This window comes from Brachyistius frenatus, unplaced genomic scaffold (genome assembly GCF_029030835.1).
Source record: "Brachyistius frenatus isolate BFR_SWC_R1_liver_20210118 unplaced genomic scaffold, ASM2903083v1 Contig_94, whole genome shotgun sequence".
NCBI classification, from domain to species: domain Eukaryota; kingdom Metazoa; phylum Chordata; class Actinopteri; family Embiotocidae; genus Brachyistius; species Brachyistius frenatus.
In genome coordinates this window covers 446,509-464,960 of record NW_027210693.1, presented here as the reverse complement: position 1 = coordinate 464,960, position 18,452 = coordinate 446,509, and the positions used below count along the sequence as shown (strand labels likewise).

The window sequence follows — 18,452 nt, the reverse complement described above, 5'->3', positions numbered from 1 at the left end:
GAAAAGTGCTTTGCAGCCCGCTAAAGTGAAAAGATGAAGTCCTTTTACCGTACGGGGGGAGATTTAAGGAAGCTTTAATTCATCCGCATTATGAATGTGTTCTTAAAATCTCAGCAAAGTTTCTAAAAATTCAAATAATTTTCAGAGGATAAGTGTGTCGAGAAATTTACGAGATTTACAATTGTTTCTTTTTAGTGTGTGTGCACGTGTGTGTGTGTGTGTGCACGTGGTGTGGTGAAGGGACCCCAGTTCATTCACACAGGCAATCTTAGAGTTATCAGCTCCAAGGACGAGCAAATAAAAGCCACACTGCCAGCCGGGACATTTTATCAAGCCCTCCTACCCTCAATCTGGTCACAAACAAACCAGGAGCCAACTCGGCCCTCCATTCCATCTGATCAGAAAGAAAAATCACAAAGTGCACGAGAACAAATTTGTCGTTTGATCTTCTTGATTATTTTAGAAAAGATGGAACTTCTTGTAAATGTGACGCCTACAGTGTTCGATGTTTTAGTTTGTGACTCTCACACGGTCCGCTTCTGTTGCGTCGCCGCAGTGACCTTAATGAAACGCCAAGAAAAAGTTTTAAGTGATGAAAACTGTAAATATAGTAATAATTAATTCTGGTAATAATATAAATGTTGTTGTTTTTTTTCTCCCAGGTTTCACATGGACATCGTTAATATGTCTTTAAATCTTTAAAGCATTTTATTTTGAAAGGATTTTCTTAATATCTTTGGCTCAGTTTTTACAGCAGAATTTCATTGAGCAAGAACCTAATAGAAAAAAAAAAACCTAAACCAAAGTGGTTAGTTGTTACTTAAAAAAAAAAAAAATAATAATAATAATCCTTAAACATACAAAGAGTAAAATAATCAAATGCTCTCACAAACAAGTGTCATTTCTCATCAAGAGAAAAGATGACCTTTGACCTTTTGGGTATAAACTACCATCATGTTGTCATTTTGTCCTGGTAGATGTTGGTCAGAAATTTAGTCATTATTTCATTAATAAATGTTTTACTTTTGGCTGCAAGCGTGTTTTGTGAGCTCAGTAACTTTTGACCTTTGACCTTTAACCACTAAACTGTGATCAGTTCATCTCCGAGTTCAAGAGAATGGTTGTACCAATTTTAAAGAAACGACCTCGAGGTGTTCTTGATATACCTTCACAAAAATGGGACGACATGAGGTCACAATGACCTTTGACCCCCCCCCCAAAAAAAAATCGACTGAAAAATACGACTCGCCGGTGTGACGACGTGAAAAGGTAAAATAATGTTATTTTCTCTTTGCTGGAGTAGTGAGAGTCTGTAAATTGTTTCCTCTTTGGTTTTAGATAACTATTTGAACTTTTAATGCTTTACTTTCAGTTAGTTCAACCATTCATTCATTAATTTTAGTTTAGTTAACTGTTTTTATTTTTTTATTTTAGTGAACTATTTCAACCATAATTTGAACTAACCAACTTCAGTTAAAAGCCATTCATCTTAGCTCGCCTATTTTATGACTTATAGTGTTCTGTTTAAACTGTTAGCCAGCTATTTTGACAAAATTCATTACGTTTAGCATTTTGTATTTCAACTGTTTTACTTAGTGAACTATATCAACAATTTCTTGGCATTTCTTGTATACAAATAAAGTTTATTATTATTATTATTACTTTTAGCGAGCTATTTCCACTAAACACGTTACATTTATTTGAGTGTTTAAACTGTTTTAATTTTAGCAAACGAGTGCAACATCTTATCTTACAGCTAACCATTTATTTCAACTGCCTCGATTATGTTGAGCAAACGACTTCAGCCATTTATCTATCACTTTCTCGCTAACTTAAAATGTTATTGTTTGTTACTATTTGGATGGTTTATCTGGTATTTTTTTTTTTTATCCGTTCCAACTGTTTAGTAAGCAGGTTACTGACTACAGAAGGTGAAACATCCTCGGACGTGACAGATCACATATTTGGGATTTAACATGAAATACAAACATGACAGAAATGCAACCTGCTTTTACTTCATGGCCGTCTACTTTTATACTCTGCCTGTTGGTTATGTACCTCAGTCCCACCAAACTGCACCAACCTCAGCGTTAAGGTCCTGACTAGGGTATTTTTTTTTTTTGTTCTCCCCCTCCTCCACCCTTCACCCTCTGCCTCTGGTCAGGGTCGATCAATACTTCCCCTGTAGCTTATCACTAATGTGCAACTGGCTGTTTGTCCAAACTCTGCTCTGTCTACATAAAGACTTGGACGCCAAACCCAAACGCAACACGGATCACCTCATGAACCTGCAGCTGTGGACACACTACTGGACTTAAACTGGCATTAACAGAGACACGGCGGTGTGAGAGGGACACGGCGGAGAGACGAGAGCGTCTGCAGGAAGACGAGCAGGAGACCGACTGATGGGCCGCACTGAAGGAATCTGGAGACCTGAGAAACTAAAGGTGAGTTGGTATCATCCTCCGATGGGTCTGAAGCATTTAATAATTCATAATTATTCAGTAAAGTTTGTATTTAATGAACTATGATAACTTCAACCATTGGAAAAAAAAATACCCCTGGTTCCATTTTCAGCTCCTAAATTTGATGTCATATCGTTTAAAGCAGGACCAATGATAATATTTGAAAGCTTGTGTGAGATATAATCTGAACCTGCTTTATTTACTCACCACTGTGGAAAGAAATGGAGACAGCGCAGGTGTTCCTTTGCTTTGTTGCTGTCTCACACACTCTTAATCACACACACACACACAAGAGCACACAGCTGCCGTCATCCCCACAATCAGTAGAAAAACCACCCGACCGGACTTTGGCCTCATCAGATAAGCCTCCACTATTTACTTGGCACTATTTTTTTCTGTGGTTATGTGTTTTTTTTCATTCCTTTAAAAAAATAAAAATAAACCGAACTGCATGAAGTGCTTTTGTTTTCCCACGTCGCTGCCAGAAAACACCACAAACACACACATTATGCTGCATGATGGGGTTTGTTTTTTTGTCTTCGTGCTTTCTTTTCCTTTCTCTATCACTCTTTTCTGATGACACACTACTTCTTTTGTCCTCATTTCACCAGGTCCTCCAACCACCACCAGTTTGTGTTAACGACCTCTTCGTCTGCGCAAACGCCAAAGCTTGTCCTCCAGAGCTGTGGAGTGTGACAATGGTGTTTGTTTCCTGAGTATCAAACGCCATTATCACACTAAATAGCTACAGTGCGAAAAGGACCTCATTGTACTCCTCCATTTCCTGTTTTGCCGGGTTATTTTTTCTCGTTCGTACTGTGAAGCGTGAACATGTGTCCCCGTGTGTCGGTGGTGGCGGGACACATTACACCCCTGCAGGAGAGGCGGAGACGGAAATAGCCAGTTCGGTGTGTTGATACGTCGTCTGTGATGTTGAACGTCTGAGTGTGACCCATTTACTTTTGCATGTGAGGTGCTAATTTGCTGCTGGAGACCTTTCGATTACAAGTATACAAATTAAAAATAGACGGCGCGTTTGTTTTCATGCTGCTGCCACTTCTCCTGAATGTTTTCAACGTGTAAACATCGAATTTAAACTCTTGTCGTGCTTTGTTTTATAATCCGTTATAACTGTTGTCTTTATGCATTCCGTAAATAAACAATGTTTGTTCCAGTAGTTTCTGTCTGGAGTGAGCATCTTAACCGTCACTAAGAATTAAACAGCACACGATGTTACTTCGGTCAACCCCCCCCCCCTCAACCCCCATCTGTCATCGTATCTGTCCCATTACAGAAAATGTTGAGTGGATTTAGCAACAAAGATGTACTGTTTGCACTGGGAAAAGCACCAACTTGAGCAATCTGGGTCAGAGATTTAAAAGGCCACAGTGGGAGTCAGATACTTTTTATATAGAGACAGTTTAAGACTGCAGTTAAATAGCTGGAACACTGCTGAGATCATGTCTGGTCTTGATGTCATGTTAGTATGTGATCATTAGGTTCACTCTTACATCGCTGACACTTTTCATATACTGAATAAGGATCAGTAGGACACTGATAAACCATAGATCCTCCAAATGATGGCAGAGAAACACAGAAATGCCACAAATAATATAATGACAAATCAAGAAATCTTCACATTTCTTATTGAATACATTCAAAGGCCTATTTTACATGAGCTTTATGTGTACAAATGGCGTTGTGTCGTTTCCAAAATATAAACACGAGCTCATCCAATCAGTAGCCTCACCAAATAAACAACTAATACAATAATGTAACATTAAATTGGATATATGGTCATGAAATACCTTCACAAACACACACACAAAGTACCCACTCATACAACCTACTTCAGAGACATTTCCTCTAATTAATCAATAAATAAGTCCATTAATTTAATGAACTAATAGTTTGAAAACATCACAGAAGTAGAAAAAACAGGAGATAAATCTGTTAAGAAAAATCTTTGCACCTCATCAACCAAGCAGTCTAAGACATCACAGTTCATCGCTCTGGACACACTCCTCATTCTCAGCATTTTCAATTGTTCCTTAAAGTTATCACATTTTCCCCCCAAAACTAGTGAAATGAAGATAAATACGACGCCCAAAACCCTCCAGCGAAATGTTCATTAAAATAAATATTTCCAAAATTGTTCATTATTGGATGCAGAGATGACCCAACAGCAGCTGCTGGTTGCGTAACATCCGCTTCTGTCCGAGTCAGAAACATTCGTCTCTTCAGTGATCTGTTTCGACACCCTCCTGATTTCCCTTCAAGAGGCGAAACTCTGCACAACGAGGTCCAAAGTGAATGAAGCAGATCAACAAAAAAATGTCACCATTTCATGTAAAGAAACTCATAAAGATTCTCCTCCGATTACGACTTTCCCTTCACCGTCGGCCCAAACGTTTTCTTCTTGGGTGCAGCGGAGGGTTGGGGTTTGGTTTTGGGAACGGACGCGGGCTTCTTGGCTTTGGGCTGCAGAGATTTGAGGCCCAGGAACTCACAGTACATGTTGCACTGATGTAAGGCTTTGAACTGGTCAATGAAGGAGGTGGCACAGTTTCCTTTGAATCCCTTGTAGCTGAGGAGAAAAAGAAGACATTTAATAGATCAGATAGTTGATTCAAAAATGAGCTTTTTTCCTTGTTCTCAAAATAAAAAATACTCACCCTTTCTTACAGGTAGCTATTCCTACATCAGTAAGCCTCATGCCCACACCTGAAAGAAATCGCTGACACTTAGTACACCAGATTGTAATTTAATTTGCACTTGAAAGTAGTTTGAACTTCCTGTGTCCCTGACCTTGCATGTCGGTAACCAGCAGGTTGCCTTCGGTCTTATGGTAAACCCAGTGCTGGAACGCGCAGCATTTCTGTCCGGCCTCCGAGTCGCATCTCATCAGGTTGATTTCTTTGCCGTCCTTCACCGAATACTTCACGAAGTTACCGATCAGCTCCTCCTCCAGCGTGGCGTAGGGGATGTCGTTGGACGGACGGTGAACCAGGTAGATGGGAATGATCCTGGTGAGTCAAAGACACGAGTCAGAGTCAGCCAACAGAGCGTCGGCGTGCTGCAGAAAGTTATAATGTGCATGTTAAACAGGTCACTCACTCTGGGACGTCTCCGAAGGCTTCAATAGACTGGGCTGCGGCCGTGTACGCGTTAATGTACTCTCTTGCTGTGTTCTGGACCTGACACTCCTACACAGCAAAAAGTCGATGACGTTACTCTTTCTGTCTGTATTGTAGCAGCAGCTTTTATAGAAGACTTCTAAAAAAATTTAAATAAAACATCATTATGTTTTAGAGTACAAATTTTAAAACCTTTCTTACCTCCACAGCCAAAGTGAAGTTCTTCTGAACGAGCTCGTCACTGTTATTGGTCCCGTAGCTGACAGCGTTGTGTACTTTGAGCACACCGCTGTGTCCCGGCAGGAGCAGGGGAATCTGACCCGTGTGCATCTTGGTCCGGAAAGCCCGCCGGTGCATCCCCTCCCCGAAGTGCACCTTCTCCGTGATGATGCTGATCGGTTGGTTCTCTCCGAAGTATTGGTCAGACAGGAAGTCCTCTTTGAACATCAGCCTGGAGCAGCGGACGTCTTCCTCTTCACTGCCGACGTCTACAGGAGCAGCTGGGGGAAAAAAAAAAAAAAAAAAAGATGGAAACAGTGAGTAATTTGTTAAAGCTGCGTAAAGAAATAAATCTTTTTCGGAGATTCACAACTCACATGAAATGGTCTTCGGAGATGGAGGGATGACAATCTCACTGAGCACTGTACAGTCGTGGAAGAGACAAAAAGAAGAAATGCAGATTAAAGATAAATTATTCATTCTTCTTGGTTGGTGACTTTCTTTAGAGGGATTGCTTTATTTTTTTTTACCTTCGTATGTGAGCAGGTAGTCCAGGGCGGCGGATCCGTGTGAGCTGCTGAGGCGACACTGGTACTTGCCCAGGTGTTTGTGAGAAGCGTTGGTGATGGTCAGTGACACTCTGCTCTCATCCCCTGCACTTCAGAAGAAGGTGCAGTGTCACAAAATGCAACACTCTCTGTACTAAAGTCATTACATCAGAAAAAAAACAACCTAGTAGTCACACCTCTTCTTGAAAATACATTCTCGTTATCTCAGGTAGAGAAAAGGTACATAAATTGGTAGATTTAAAAGATCTAAAATCATATTCTATCTTTACATAGAATTGCACAACAGATTATCTGCCTACTTCCCTCAATTTTTTTTATGACGTCGAAAGCTGCATGTTTGTGGTCTGATTCTGCCGGACTGCTGCTCATAATTTAAATCTTTGCTGGGATTATAGTCTGGAAATCCTGTTTGCATTAAGGTTTGTGCAGCCACTCTGAAGAGTGGACCAATCAGCAACCAGTGGGCGTGGCTCAGAGACATACTGTTGAAGTCAATCATTTGTTTTGAAATGTGGTTTCAACAATGGCGCTTGCAAGTATTGAGGAATTGAAACCGCAGTGGAAACAATGTCAAAGTGTTTTTATTTTTTTCTAAGTAAATACCTCCTCTTGATCTCAGACAGAACGGCGCTGTCTCTGCTCCACGTCACGGTGTGATCGGAGAAAACGGCAGCAAACTGACACCACAGGCAGAGACTCTGGGGGTCCCCGCTCACTGATACCGCCTGGATCGGCTGCACCACCTTGGGGTCTGCAGAAATGATCATATGCTTGTGTTTACATGCCTTCACGCAGTCGAACAGCTGGGAAACTGCCCCTGTGCTGATAATGGCTCAGAGACGAAGAGCCGGTCTGCGTCTTCCCTTACCTTCCTTGGGCGGGACTTTCTGTTTGACCACCTCGCTGTACGCCTTCTTGCGAGTTGCTCCGACATCTCCCTTGAGCTCCTCTGCCTTTGCCTTCGTTGAAACGTCTGACTTTGGTAGTTTAGACTCAAAAACACCGACGATCTTCCCAAACTTATTCTCTGACAGGCGTCGCCTTTTAATGACATCATCATTCAGAGGACTGGGGAACTTTTTTGGCTGGTGGTCTTTAAGGTCTGTATGACGCGGAGGTTGTTCCGCCAGGGGCGCTTTAGCCTCTGTCTGCTGGGCCTTTTTCTCAGCACTGTCTGACAGCTCGCTGTCCTTTTGAGCTTTCCCGGATTTGGCACCCAGCTTGGCCTCGAACATGTCAACTCGTCCTTTAGTGGTCTTCGGTTTTGCTCCGTTCTCTACTTCAGTCAGCGGCTCCCCAGCGCTCAGCACCGACGTCGTATTCTGACCATGCTTCTTTTTCTTCTTGCCGTGTGGCTTGCCTGTGCTCTTCTCAGTCACCACACCAGTCTCAATCACCAGTTTAGCCTCCTTGGCCTCAATCCCAGCCGGAGTCTTCTCACTGGCGTGATTTTCTCCAGCAGCAGTGTGAGTTTCTTGCTGTTTGCAGGTCTGCTGGGTGGAAACATGGTGAGGTATCACCTCCTGTTTCTTGGGAGCTTGTGCACCGTGATGCTGAGCCGCTGATTTATCCTTCTTGGAGCGTGCTTTCCCCTCCGAGGTGATCTTGTGAGTCTTGTGAGGCATCTTTTCAGACGTGATCTGATTCAGTTCAGCTTTCACAGATTGTCTGACAGGTTTTGAAGCCCAAGAGACAAACGGGTCGTGAAAATCTAAAGTGATGTACGCAATGCGGTTCTTCTCCGAGATGACGAAATGATCTGCGGGGACGGCCGTGAAGACTGGAAGTTCTCTGCTGAGGTCATTAATCTCCTCATGTATTGTTTTCCTGGCAGTGAAGAAGCTTTCTGCGGCGTCACCAGTGTCCAGTAGCTCCTCTGCTGAGGACTTCTCAGTGGTGTCGACTGCGTCCGACTTTTTATGAATCAAGTCCTCATCGACTTCCAGAGATGGTTTGTCGGTAATTCCATCCGGGGTTGGCCAGACAGCGCAGCGTTGAACATGATCACAACTGACGTCTCTGTTGTCGTTGAAAAACCTTTTGGCGCAAGTCTGATCTTTTTCCAAACTGCTGCTTGCCTGGCAGATGAGGGAGGAGCCAATGCTAAGAGGAGCTAAGGGCATAATAAACTGAGGAATCCCCCACTGTGGCGCCACCTGACGTGCTCCATCAAGGTCTGGCAAAGGATCAAATGACACGCGTGCGTGAACATTAATGTGCAGGCCAGGATGCGTGTGCACACCTGGCACGCGTGACTTTGTCAGATCGTGTGTGGGGAGGAAATTGAGATCTGGCCCAAATCTCCGTTTAGCCTCCTGCTCGGCCTCCGAGCCCAGCTGGAGGGTCCCGCGTTCATCTGTCACTTTACGCAATCCATCCTCAGCGGGCTGATAATGAAAACAGACAAATAATGTTGAACTGATTTTAGTAAATTGTACATTTCTGACACTAAGATGTGCAGTGACGAGAATTTCAGTTGAGTATGAGGCAGTCAGTCTCCACATCGACTGTCAACAGTCTGTTGTTCTGCTGTTCAAGGCTGATAATACAGGCAGCACATTATAGAAACCACATCAGGTCTTTTTCTGTCCAACACATACCTTTCTATAGAGGCCCAAACCATAGCAGACGTTTATGAAACAGTGTGCTCCTATTTCCAATCCACCAGTCCATCTGTCCTGCATGCAACTGAACCCTTCAGTGTCACCGTTACAGTCAGGAGCTCCAGCTACATTTACGCACCTAAGCCAATCCAAAGTAGTCTCCTCGGCCTGAGGACCTGTGAGCGGGTTTTTAAAGGAGATGTTGTGGGAATGGGTGTGTTAAAAGGTGCATGTGAAGAGAGAGGGAGCAAGGGAGGGTCGTGTTTCAGTCCTCAGCTGTGCTGTCCTCTCACCCCTCTGCCCTGACACGCCACAGATGCATGCTATTATCATTGAACTCTTCAGCTATTATTAGATGCCATTTCTGTCCATCTGAAGTTTTCCTCTCAGGCACTCCTGGTTCCTCCAACACACACACAGCTGTCAGTCTTTGAGATGGGAGCCAAAGGACTTATCCAATTATACAGAATCGAGGCTGCATGGGCACAAGTCCTTGGTTGCAGAATGAGCGGCTCCCATCCAAAGCAAGCCGACAATACCTGCGAGTCTCATGTGTGGTGACATGCGTGGAGTTCGTCGTCCTGACTGGCTGTCAATAACCGAAGGTATGACAACACTGACAAGGACAAGAGCAGGAATGTCTCTGAATGTTCTGGCCGCGTATCCGAAGCGCCTGACTGATTTGTGTGTTGGCCAGCGATGTGAAGGTGATGGCAGTTCTCTGTAGTGTAAAGGGTGCATCTTTCCACTGCTCCCTCACTCTCCGCCACACCCTTTAGGGAAAGTAGTGTGTGTTTGTGATGTGAGAGTGTGTCCCCAGGATATGTGTGTGTGTCAGTTGGCGTGAGACCAACACACAAACAGACACAAAAATAGAAATGCATGCTGTCCCCCAATTCTTTTTTAAATCAGACTTTTTCAAGATTTTTCTCATCAAACTTTCACCTATCAAGTACATTTAAAATTTCACAGTACAAGAGATCATAACCAATATAAATCTGTACAATGAGCCATCTTACCTCCTCAATTACCAGCTGAGCAGGCGTGTCCAAATCTGTATCCTCTACGATATTCAGTATGATTGGATCTTCTTCATTGCTGATGAAGATGTCTGAGTCCAAGGACTTGACGTATCCCCCAAACTGAGAAAGGTCCAGATGAGCAACAGAAGAGGAAGTAGATCCAGGCATCACATCTACCCTGTATCCTCCAGGAGAGGCCACCGTAGCACCACGTGAACCCATGGATGAGTGCTGTGGAGTCGGGCGCGTGGAGCACGCCGCCTGGCGGCTCGGGAATTCCTCTGGCTCTTTTCCTCCTTGTGTGGCAGGTGTTGAGTCACACAAGGACTCGACGCTCTGGGAGCCCTCTCTGTCACAGAGTTCAGGTCCCTCCGCTTCGAGGCACAGATAGCTTCGCCCAGAGTGGATGGAGCTCTCCGGGAGGCTCTGTGCCTTCAGAAGCTGATCCTGGACACCCATTGGTGGCTGCGATTGTCCCTGCGCTGCTGTTTCTGGTCCTTCTTTCGAAGTTTCTATGTGAGTATTCACCTCTGCTAGTGCCTGTGTCAGAGCATCAATCTCAGCCCCTATCTCTGCGAAGGCGGCAGTGATGTCCTTCGGTGGTGCCGCGATGATCTCGGCCCAGTCTGAGAGTGCGCTCGCCCAACTGTCCACCGATGACCACCTCTCGACGGGTGGCCCCCAACCTCTGGTGTCATCGCCGGACCAGCCAATCCCCTCGCTGCCATCGGGGCTGTAATCTGACCCTCGTGTCTCTCCTGGGAGAAAAGATAAGTCACTGGTAGCTGAGAGCCCTCCTTGCATCACAGAGGGACTCGTCTTGTTCAAAACATCCCTGCCGTTTGTACCCTCACCTGCCAGATACTGGCATGCATCCAGCCAGAGATCATTAGGGCTGTTGCTGCGCTGTAGTTGGGGGGTTAAACCGGTGACTTCTGCTTTCCCTTGTCTCACATCATTTACCGACATTGAGCCCACCTCCCAGGCATCCGCAGCAGGTGGTCTTAGCCCTGTAGGTTGGCTCGTGGCTGACTCATCGTTCTGTATGGCTCGTTCCTCACTAGTGACGTGATGACATTTTGTCACAATGTCTGCTGAATCACACATCAGGACTTGTGTATCGCAGGCATGGTTTGCCTCCCCCGTGTCTGTTTGTGATAATGGCTGGTATTCTGGGCATTTAATCTCTGCGAGATCTACAGTTGAGCTCAAGATGAAGCTCTGCGTGTCACTTTCAAAGATATAAAGGTCCGACAAAGGTTCGACAAGCGTGTCACTGTCTGAACTGTCTGACTGAGGTAATGACGACCTTGATAAAGCCGGCGCTCGACTGCGTTCACAGTTGGAGTTGTGGCCGGAGACGAGCTCAGTGACAGACGGCTCCATCGAACCCTCAGATGTGGATGACACGGCCTGGAAAGATTCAGGCTCTTGTTTAAAGTAAAAGCCCAACGTTTCCGATTGGGCTGAAAAAAGGTCATGAGAGAGATGAGGTAAGCGATGTAATATCGGTTGTGATGAGCCCAAACAGCAGTGAACCCTGAGATCATCATCCTCCTTTGGTGGAGGCTCAGAGCAAAGTGGAAAACACTGAGACACATTACAGCTGGACGACGAAGACGTCGAACTGTCTGAGATGGAGCTTTTCTCCTGGAAGAGGCATTTGGAAACATTTAATGTGGATTTGTCGGTGGTGTCTGAGAGGTCGGACGCCATCTCTGTTCCCGGTTCATGTGCACACAACGTGTTTACCGTAGGACTGTGCAGAGGGAGGGCGGAGTCTAAATCTGCAGTTTGACCATCCGTGAGAGCCGGTGGTGACCGGCGTTGTTCGTCTGTGCAAAGGAGTGACAGATCCATCCGCACGTCTAGAAAGCTGAATGTCAAACAGCAACTTCAGGCCGATTTTGGGGATGACGAGTTGTGCACAGTGACATTCTGTTTGTGCCTCGATTTTTCTGGCATCATTCCTTCCCACATCTGTCTCCTCGTGGTTTTCCACTCAGTACCTGCAAAGTGAGGCATGAAGTTACCAGAGAATTCAACTAGTTCACAGTTAAACTGCAGAACCAGAAAAGTCAGATATTCAATTGTCCTTAATAATGTGACTGGAAATATTTGAAGTAAAGCCCACTATCTCCCTCTAGCTGTCACTCTGTGTGACGTGTTTATCTAAACTGCAGGAGATGGCTGTTCTGCAGTCTGTTTCATCTATTTTAAGGGTTTTTAAAAGACCCTTCACATACCTTATCAACAGGAAACCTTCCTGTTGTTATTACTTTGTTGATGATAAAATAAAAAAAATAAAAAGTCTATGAGGTGGTTGTTTTGACTCTTCAAGTCTGACACAGATAAGAGGTGGTAAAATATAAAGTGGCTTTATTTCTAATTAACTATAATCCAGGTCCAATTTACCAGATAAAAATAAACAAGGCCTAAGAGCTGTGAGTAGCTACATATTGGGAAAAGTAATTTGAAAGGATCTAATAATAGCTGAAGACTTGAATGTTATTCTTTATGTCACGGAACTAGTACATAATATGGTCTCCAGTTTATTGTATCTTATATTGTAAATAAGATATGGAGAGTATGTGAACAAACTTGTGAAGAAACTAGAGCAAACAGCTGTTTTGATCTTCATTTGAGGTACACGCTTGAAAACCACTCAACAGAGAATCTGTATTTCCAGATTAACGTTAACTTGATACCTGATGTTTTTAAAACTACAGGGAATGTGGTCTGCAGAGTTTCATTATTGCTTTAATTAAATCTCTACACATTTATGGTCTCTCATGCTTCATACTCACACACTTCTCAAGTATATTATACTTGATATTTAAGGGATGTATCTTGATATTTCAGCTGTGGTTCATGTTATTTTACAGCTGTAGTTATTTAGGGCCTTTTGGTGACTGTAAAACCGTAGATGTGTCCTAAAAGCACATTGCAGGCAGCCTTACATACGTGCAGAATTGTGAATGTGAAGTGTTGAACGGGGAGGCCTCAAAACATGCACCCTGATATACAAGATTGCAGGAAGGGACGTGGTGGCACAGACTTTGGAAAAATACCAGTACATCTTCACCCATGACCTGCATTTGTGACATTCCTGCTGCAGTGAAGGACACCTAGCCGATACCTCCACCCTCAGATGTTTACCATGAAATACACGTCGTCACCACTGACAGCGTACGGAAAGATACACCGAATGGAAATGAATATCAAAGACTTTTCAGGCTGTAACAAACATTAAAACTCTGACAAAATGCCCATCTTAAAATAAGCAGAGTAGATTCCAGGTGTATCACAATATTAACATCCTGTACTGAATTATCTAAACAAGATCCAGAGTAAAGTTCACGTTTCCTTAAGTTTCATGTACAGCTGTCATAGAAGTACTCAGACCTCCATATATAGATGTTATGAAGGCATGTAGATTGTCCTTATATCTGTCACAAATCTACTTTTAAATCTCAAAGTTTCATGTTCAATTCAAATCAGTCTTGCTGCTCAGGTTGATTGGTGCATTACGGCTCAATCTGTACTGGCCTTAAAAACAATAAATCTGTCAGTACCTGAGAGCAATGAAATGTAACTTGATGTCATCTGGATGGTCTGTGCCAAAATAGATCCAACCTCGTCACACAACCCCGACAAGAGCCGGCTGCATCTTTAAAGCTTCTGTGCGTGAACGACTTGCTGGAAAGACATTGATTTTAGCAAAGGTTTGAAAATAATCACGAAAAATTTAAAAGTGTCTCAAAGGTGACAGATTACAGAAGAGCACAGAGGTGATAGATTAACAAATATTTATCCAATTATACTCGTAGATCACTTTAAGGAATTAATTCTGCTGCTTGACAAAGTGTGTTGTGTGTATCATGCAGCACAGCAGAGAGAGAGAGAGAGAGAGAGAGAGAGAGAGAGAGAGAGAGTGTGTGTGTGTGTGTGTGTGTGTGTGTGTGTGTGTGTGTGTGAGTGAGTGTGTGTGAGTTTCTCAACCTATCAGCAGTGTAGATGAAGCCTCGTGAATGACGACATTCAGCTCTCCTTTAGAAAACCATAAACAAACGTCCATCAGATGAATTACAACTGATCAAAGTATTTCTATCATTAACTGAGGGGGGATTTCCAGCCATGCAAGTAGTACGTACCCTTTTCATAGCCGTGATGGTGAGGATATCGTACTATGATGTAGGACTTCAGTATGAGCTCAGGCAGAGCCGGCGGTCTCGGGGTATGAGTCTATTTTTAAATGTTGTCCCCCGCAAGTACAAAGTCAGTTACCTGATATTGTGAACATGTGCCGATCTTGAACATTTAACACACGATATGTATATTTACAGACTGTTTCTCGATGGCCTGCTTTAAAGACCAAAGATTTGGACTTGTGGTTGTTATAGAAATTTCATTTAATTACATTTTTGACTCCTGCCAGTTAGAGAAATAGTAACTTTAGTCAAGCACACACCGCAGTCATAATCAGGGTTTAGATAGCAGTTTTATCACAATCAAATACTGTGTATTCATGGAAAACAGTAATTCAATGTTTATTTCAGTCTGTCCAACTCATCCCAATGTGCATTATAGAAAGGAAGAAATAATTAGTATTTTATAAAATGTACAATTTTCCAAAGAAGTAATTTCCTTTTTCTCTTGCTGGTGATTTTCCAAATGTTACGTTAGGCTTTCAGTGACTGTACGCTTGCTGACTGCTGACGGAGCGTTTATGCACTTTCAACTGGTGCAAAGTAGTAAATACATGAGAAACTATGCAAAGGTTACTCTGTTTTCTATTGAAATGGATTAACGGTGAGCCTGTTACATCGAGGGTCATATTTCTGGCAACATTAACACCCGTCCAACTCCTCTGGCAAAACAACAATGCTCTGTTGTCGCGGGCCAAAACAAACTAATGAGGCCGGACCTCATGCTTGATTGTTGGTGGTCAATTTGCTCGCTGTGGCGTGACAATGATTACATGTGACTTTGCTCAGGCAGTTGGAAAGAGATAATTGGTTTCCGATTGTTTGTTCTTGAAGACATCAAACAATGATGCTTAAAGTCAAGTTTAGCTGATGAACAACAAAAGTTGATCAAAGTGAAGTACAACATCGAGTAGAATTAAAACAAATCAAACAGAAAAATAATTTCAATGTCCATAACTACTTTATTTATTATAAACAATGGGTGTATATGTTTACATGGATTCACATGCTGCGCTTTTTATACACTAAATTACAATAAATTCGCTTTCTTGGTGAGAGTTAAACGAAGAGACTGACAACACTCTCAAAATATAGAGAGAGCCTGCAGAGAGTTTTCTTAGAGACACTGAGAGGTCACTCGATTCAAGGTAGTTTTGCACACAATCTTCCATGAATCCACAGACTGTCATATTTACAATTGTTTGCATGTTATTTTATTATAATTTTGACTGAAATAACTCATTTTGATCACTGCATGTCATTAACAATAATATGTGAGTAACCTGTAAACTTTACAGTTTCTAGAAGGTGAATTTTGTTACCTTGAGACAGAGACGGGCTTATTGTTTCCCCACTTCTAGTCTTCAAACTAAAGTAGATCAACCATCTTGTGTTGACGGTCGTGTCAAACGTCTCATCTAACTTCAATGCAACAACACAAACATATTTTCCAACATGTCAAACTGTTCCTTCATCTTTTACAAGGTTTGGAGTCAAGTTGGTGCTCCGAGTCAAAAGTAACCTGTTCATGCATTCATATAATTGGGCATTGTCTTTCAAGTGAGGCTACTCTAAAATCACAATCTAAAGCCATCTCTAACCTCTCTCCCAACCTTTACACATTAAACATAAACCACAGAACTTTATTTCTTGGAGATCAAGTTTAATTATTTGAGGGAATTTTATATATTTTTTCTTTTTCTTGATTTTTCTTTCTTCTTTTGTTTGCTGCCCCTCCGATGGTCCTGCTTGAAGCGAAGGCCTGTTTTATAACTGAGTAATTAACGACCATTACATCATTGTTCCCGTGACATGTGAGAAGAGCGGATCATTTTACAGCTTTAAAATCAGCACATTGTAAATAGTGGTTTAACAACAGAGACCCTCCAATAAAACAACAATGCCTGGAGTCTAACAAATTAAATAGACTGTTTATAAAGCTACTGCTTCTCTGACGGTCCCTCCAATTACTTTGGCATGGTGATGTGCAGAGTCACTATTGTTGTGGTGTGTGTGTGTACATATATACAAGAAATCAGTGACAGGTTTTATGAATGAGAGGATAAGGACACAAACCATACAATTGTGTCATGTCCTTTTACCGTTTTGGTGTCATTGTGTAACACTTGTGCCCTCACACCTGTTCCTGAGGTGCCCTGTAAATTTACTAAGCAACAGAGGGAATATTATTGGACTTTTAGTGTGTGTCTTTGTGCATGTGTGTTTTGTTGATTTTTCCTTGGTGATCTTCTTTTATTTGACTTCAGAATAATATCTAAGTGCAGGTTTAACGTATTGAAAGTTTTAAAAGTTAAATTAAGGAGAGCAATGTTGTTGAACATCAAAATAAAGCCGAACTTGTAATGTTCTGCGTTACCTGACTGACCGTTAGGTCACTTGGGCAGGACTTTAATGAGGCACGACTTTTTTTAAATGCCGCTGTTAACGGACATGTGTGTATATTTGGTTTTGTGGCTTCTCAGAAGTCACAAATTTAAAGTGTCAGCAAGGAACCACCGGTGGCTTCAGACGGTCCGATGGACTGTTGAGCAACAAGAGATAAATATGGAGTCTCACTGAATGCAAAGAATAATCAAAAAGTGAAAAAAGAACCAGCTTCTACTTAGCTGGAGAAAGAATTACAAATTATACCGAATTACACTAAATTTATCTGTCAGCAGCACTAACAACAGTTAGAGACTCTCAATCCTATTCAGTGCTTCTTAACCTGTGAGTTTGCTCAATTTCTCCAAAAAGGATCTAATGCAGTGTTGTTGTTAAACATTTTAAAATACTCTGACAGTCTCTGACATGTTGAGCCTGTTGTTGGGAAGTTTTGGATTGGACGTAGCCCCCGTGGAGTCATGTAGTCATGGAGAGAGAAGTGTCATCTTACCAAAGCAAGATATATTTTTACACCATGTTGTTACAGAGACAGCTTTGACCTGGCGTCTGCTTTCCTTCCCAAAACTTCCCCGGGTAGGAACGGGTGGAAAGTAGTGTGGCACGTGTAAGGAGTGTGCGTCACAACCGCATTTTTGTTTGTGTGATTGCGTGTGGAAGTCGTCTATAAATGATGCTGCTCTACAACCAATTAAAGCAGGAATGCTGCAGCACGCAAAAACAAGATATGAGACACAAGTTTAGCGAAGCCTTGTGAAAGAAAAAGTGTCATAATTTGGCATCAATCTTAAATCTTAAAAACAGTAAATACGGAAGCTGGAAATACATATAAATATGGCTGAAATTATACAAATTGTATCACGGTGTTACACATACACTAAAGAGGCCCAAATAGACATATTATCAACAGTTTAAAAAACCCTCGCAGTGATTTATATAAACAGACATGTAATTTTATCATGTGAAAATCACCACATAATAGGTGTGCTTCAAGGTATTTGTTTGAGGCTGCTCACCCAGAGCTTCTCCACTTAATGCGACATACAACACAGCTCATGCCCCGCATAACTCAAGCGCTTGGATGGGAACGTAGCCGTGTCTGCATCATGTTATATCTTTCAAACCATTAACCTGAAAACCCATTCAGTGATACGAAATATGGACTTCTCCCATCGCCTCTCTGAATACATCTGAATAACTCTGAAGGCCCCTTTAACTTGAAAAAAAAGGAGAACTTCATGGCCTTATCCCTGTGAACATTATGGGTTCATTTCTACTGAGACATTTGTACAAAGTCCTCAAAAAGGGCACGGTGGAAAATGTTGTTCTAAAATAATTTTGCCTTCACCTTAGTTGTAATGACTGTAACACAAACTGCATGCAGTGGTTGTGTGTCGTGTTGACATGGTCCTGTTGTACCAACTATCCTGACCTTCTGTGGTGTAACGGTGATCTGATCTGTCCTATCTGAGAGAAGCACTGCAGCTTCAAATCCAGGGTGGATTAACAACACTTTCTTGTCTAAGGTTAAAGGGAGCAGTAAAGACTGGATACAGTACAGATACTGTACAGACACTTCATAGCCTATGATTATGTCTGTGGCACCATAGATTCAGCCACAAATACCAAGGCAATTACTTTATTAAGTGCTGAGCGATGAGTCAAACGGAGCGACTGCATGCAGCTTAGTTGACAGGCTGGCTGTATACTGTCACAGCTTGGCATCCTCAGTGGGGTTGCGAACAATAAATATATAACTTAAAGTGATTATCTCCTTCCTCTATCGTCAGTATCTGCAGGACGCTTCCCAAAACTGTGTTACAACA

General features: G+C 42.6%; 1 protein-coding gene and 1 long non-coding RNA gene across 3 annotated transcripts; one reads left to right on the top strand and one right to left on the bottom strand.

The window, feature by feature from the left end:
* The first annotated feature begins 2,025 nt into the window (after window positions 1–2,025).
* On the top strand, window positions 2,026–3,642 carry LOC138628033 (uncharacterized). The gene is made up of 2 exons (XR_011311437.1): window positions 2,026–2,447; window positions 3,077–3,642. It is a non-coding gene; the product is annotated as an uncharacterized lncRNA (long non-coding RNA).
* Window positions 3,643–4,065: 423 nt separating this feature from the next.
* alpk2 (alpha-kinase 2) lies at window positions 4,066–14,243 on the bottom strand. 2 transcript variants are annotated; one of them, XM_069710732.1, is made up of 11 exons: window positions 14,170–14,243; window positions 10,013–12,024; window positions 7,259–8,777; window positions 6,994–7,141; window positions 6,352–6,479; window positions 6,199–6,243; window positions 5,795–6,102; window positions 5,583–5,671; window positions 5,274–5,491; window positions 5,141–5,189; window positions 4,066–5,052 (listed from the first exon to the last, which is right to left on the bottom strand). In XM_069710732.1, the coding sequence occupies exons 2-11, from the start codon at window positions 11,873–11,875 to the stop codon at window positions 4,845–4,847; spliced, it is 4,575 nt and encodes a 1,524-aa protein (XP_069566833.1). In that variant the 5' UTR covers window positions 11,876–12,024; window positions 14,170–14,243; the 3' UTR covers window positions 4,066–4,844. The 2 variants fall into 2 exon arrangements, with proteins under 2 accessions (XP_069566833.1, XP_069566834.1); XM_069710733.1 differs by having other exon boundaries at window positions 5,804–6,102.
* Window positions 14,244–18,452: the final 4,209 nt, after the last annotated feature.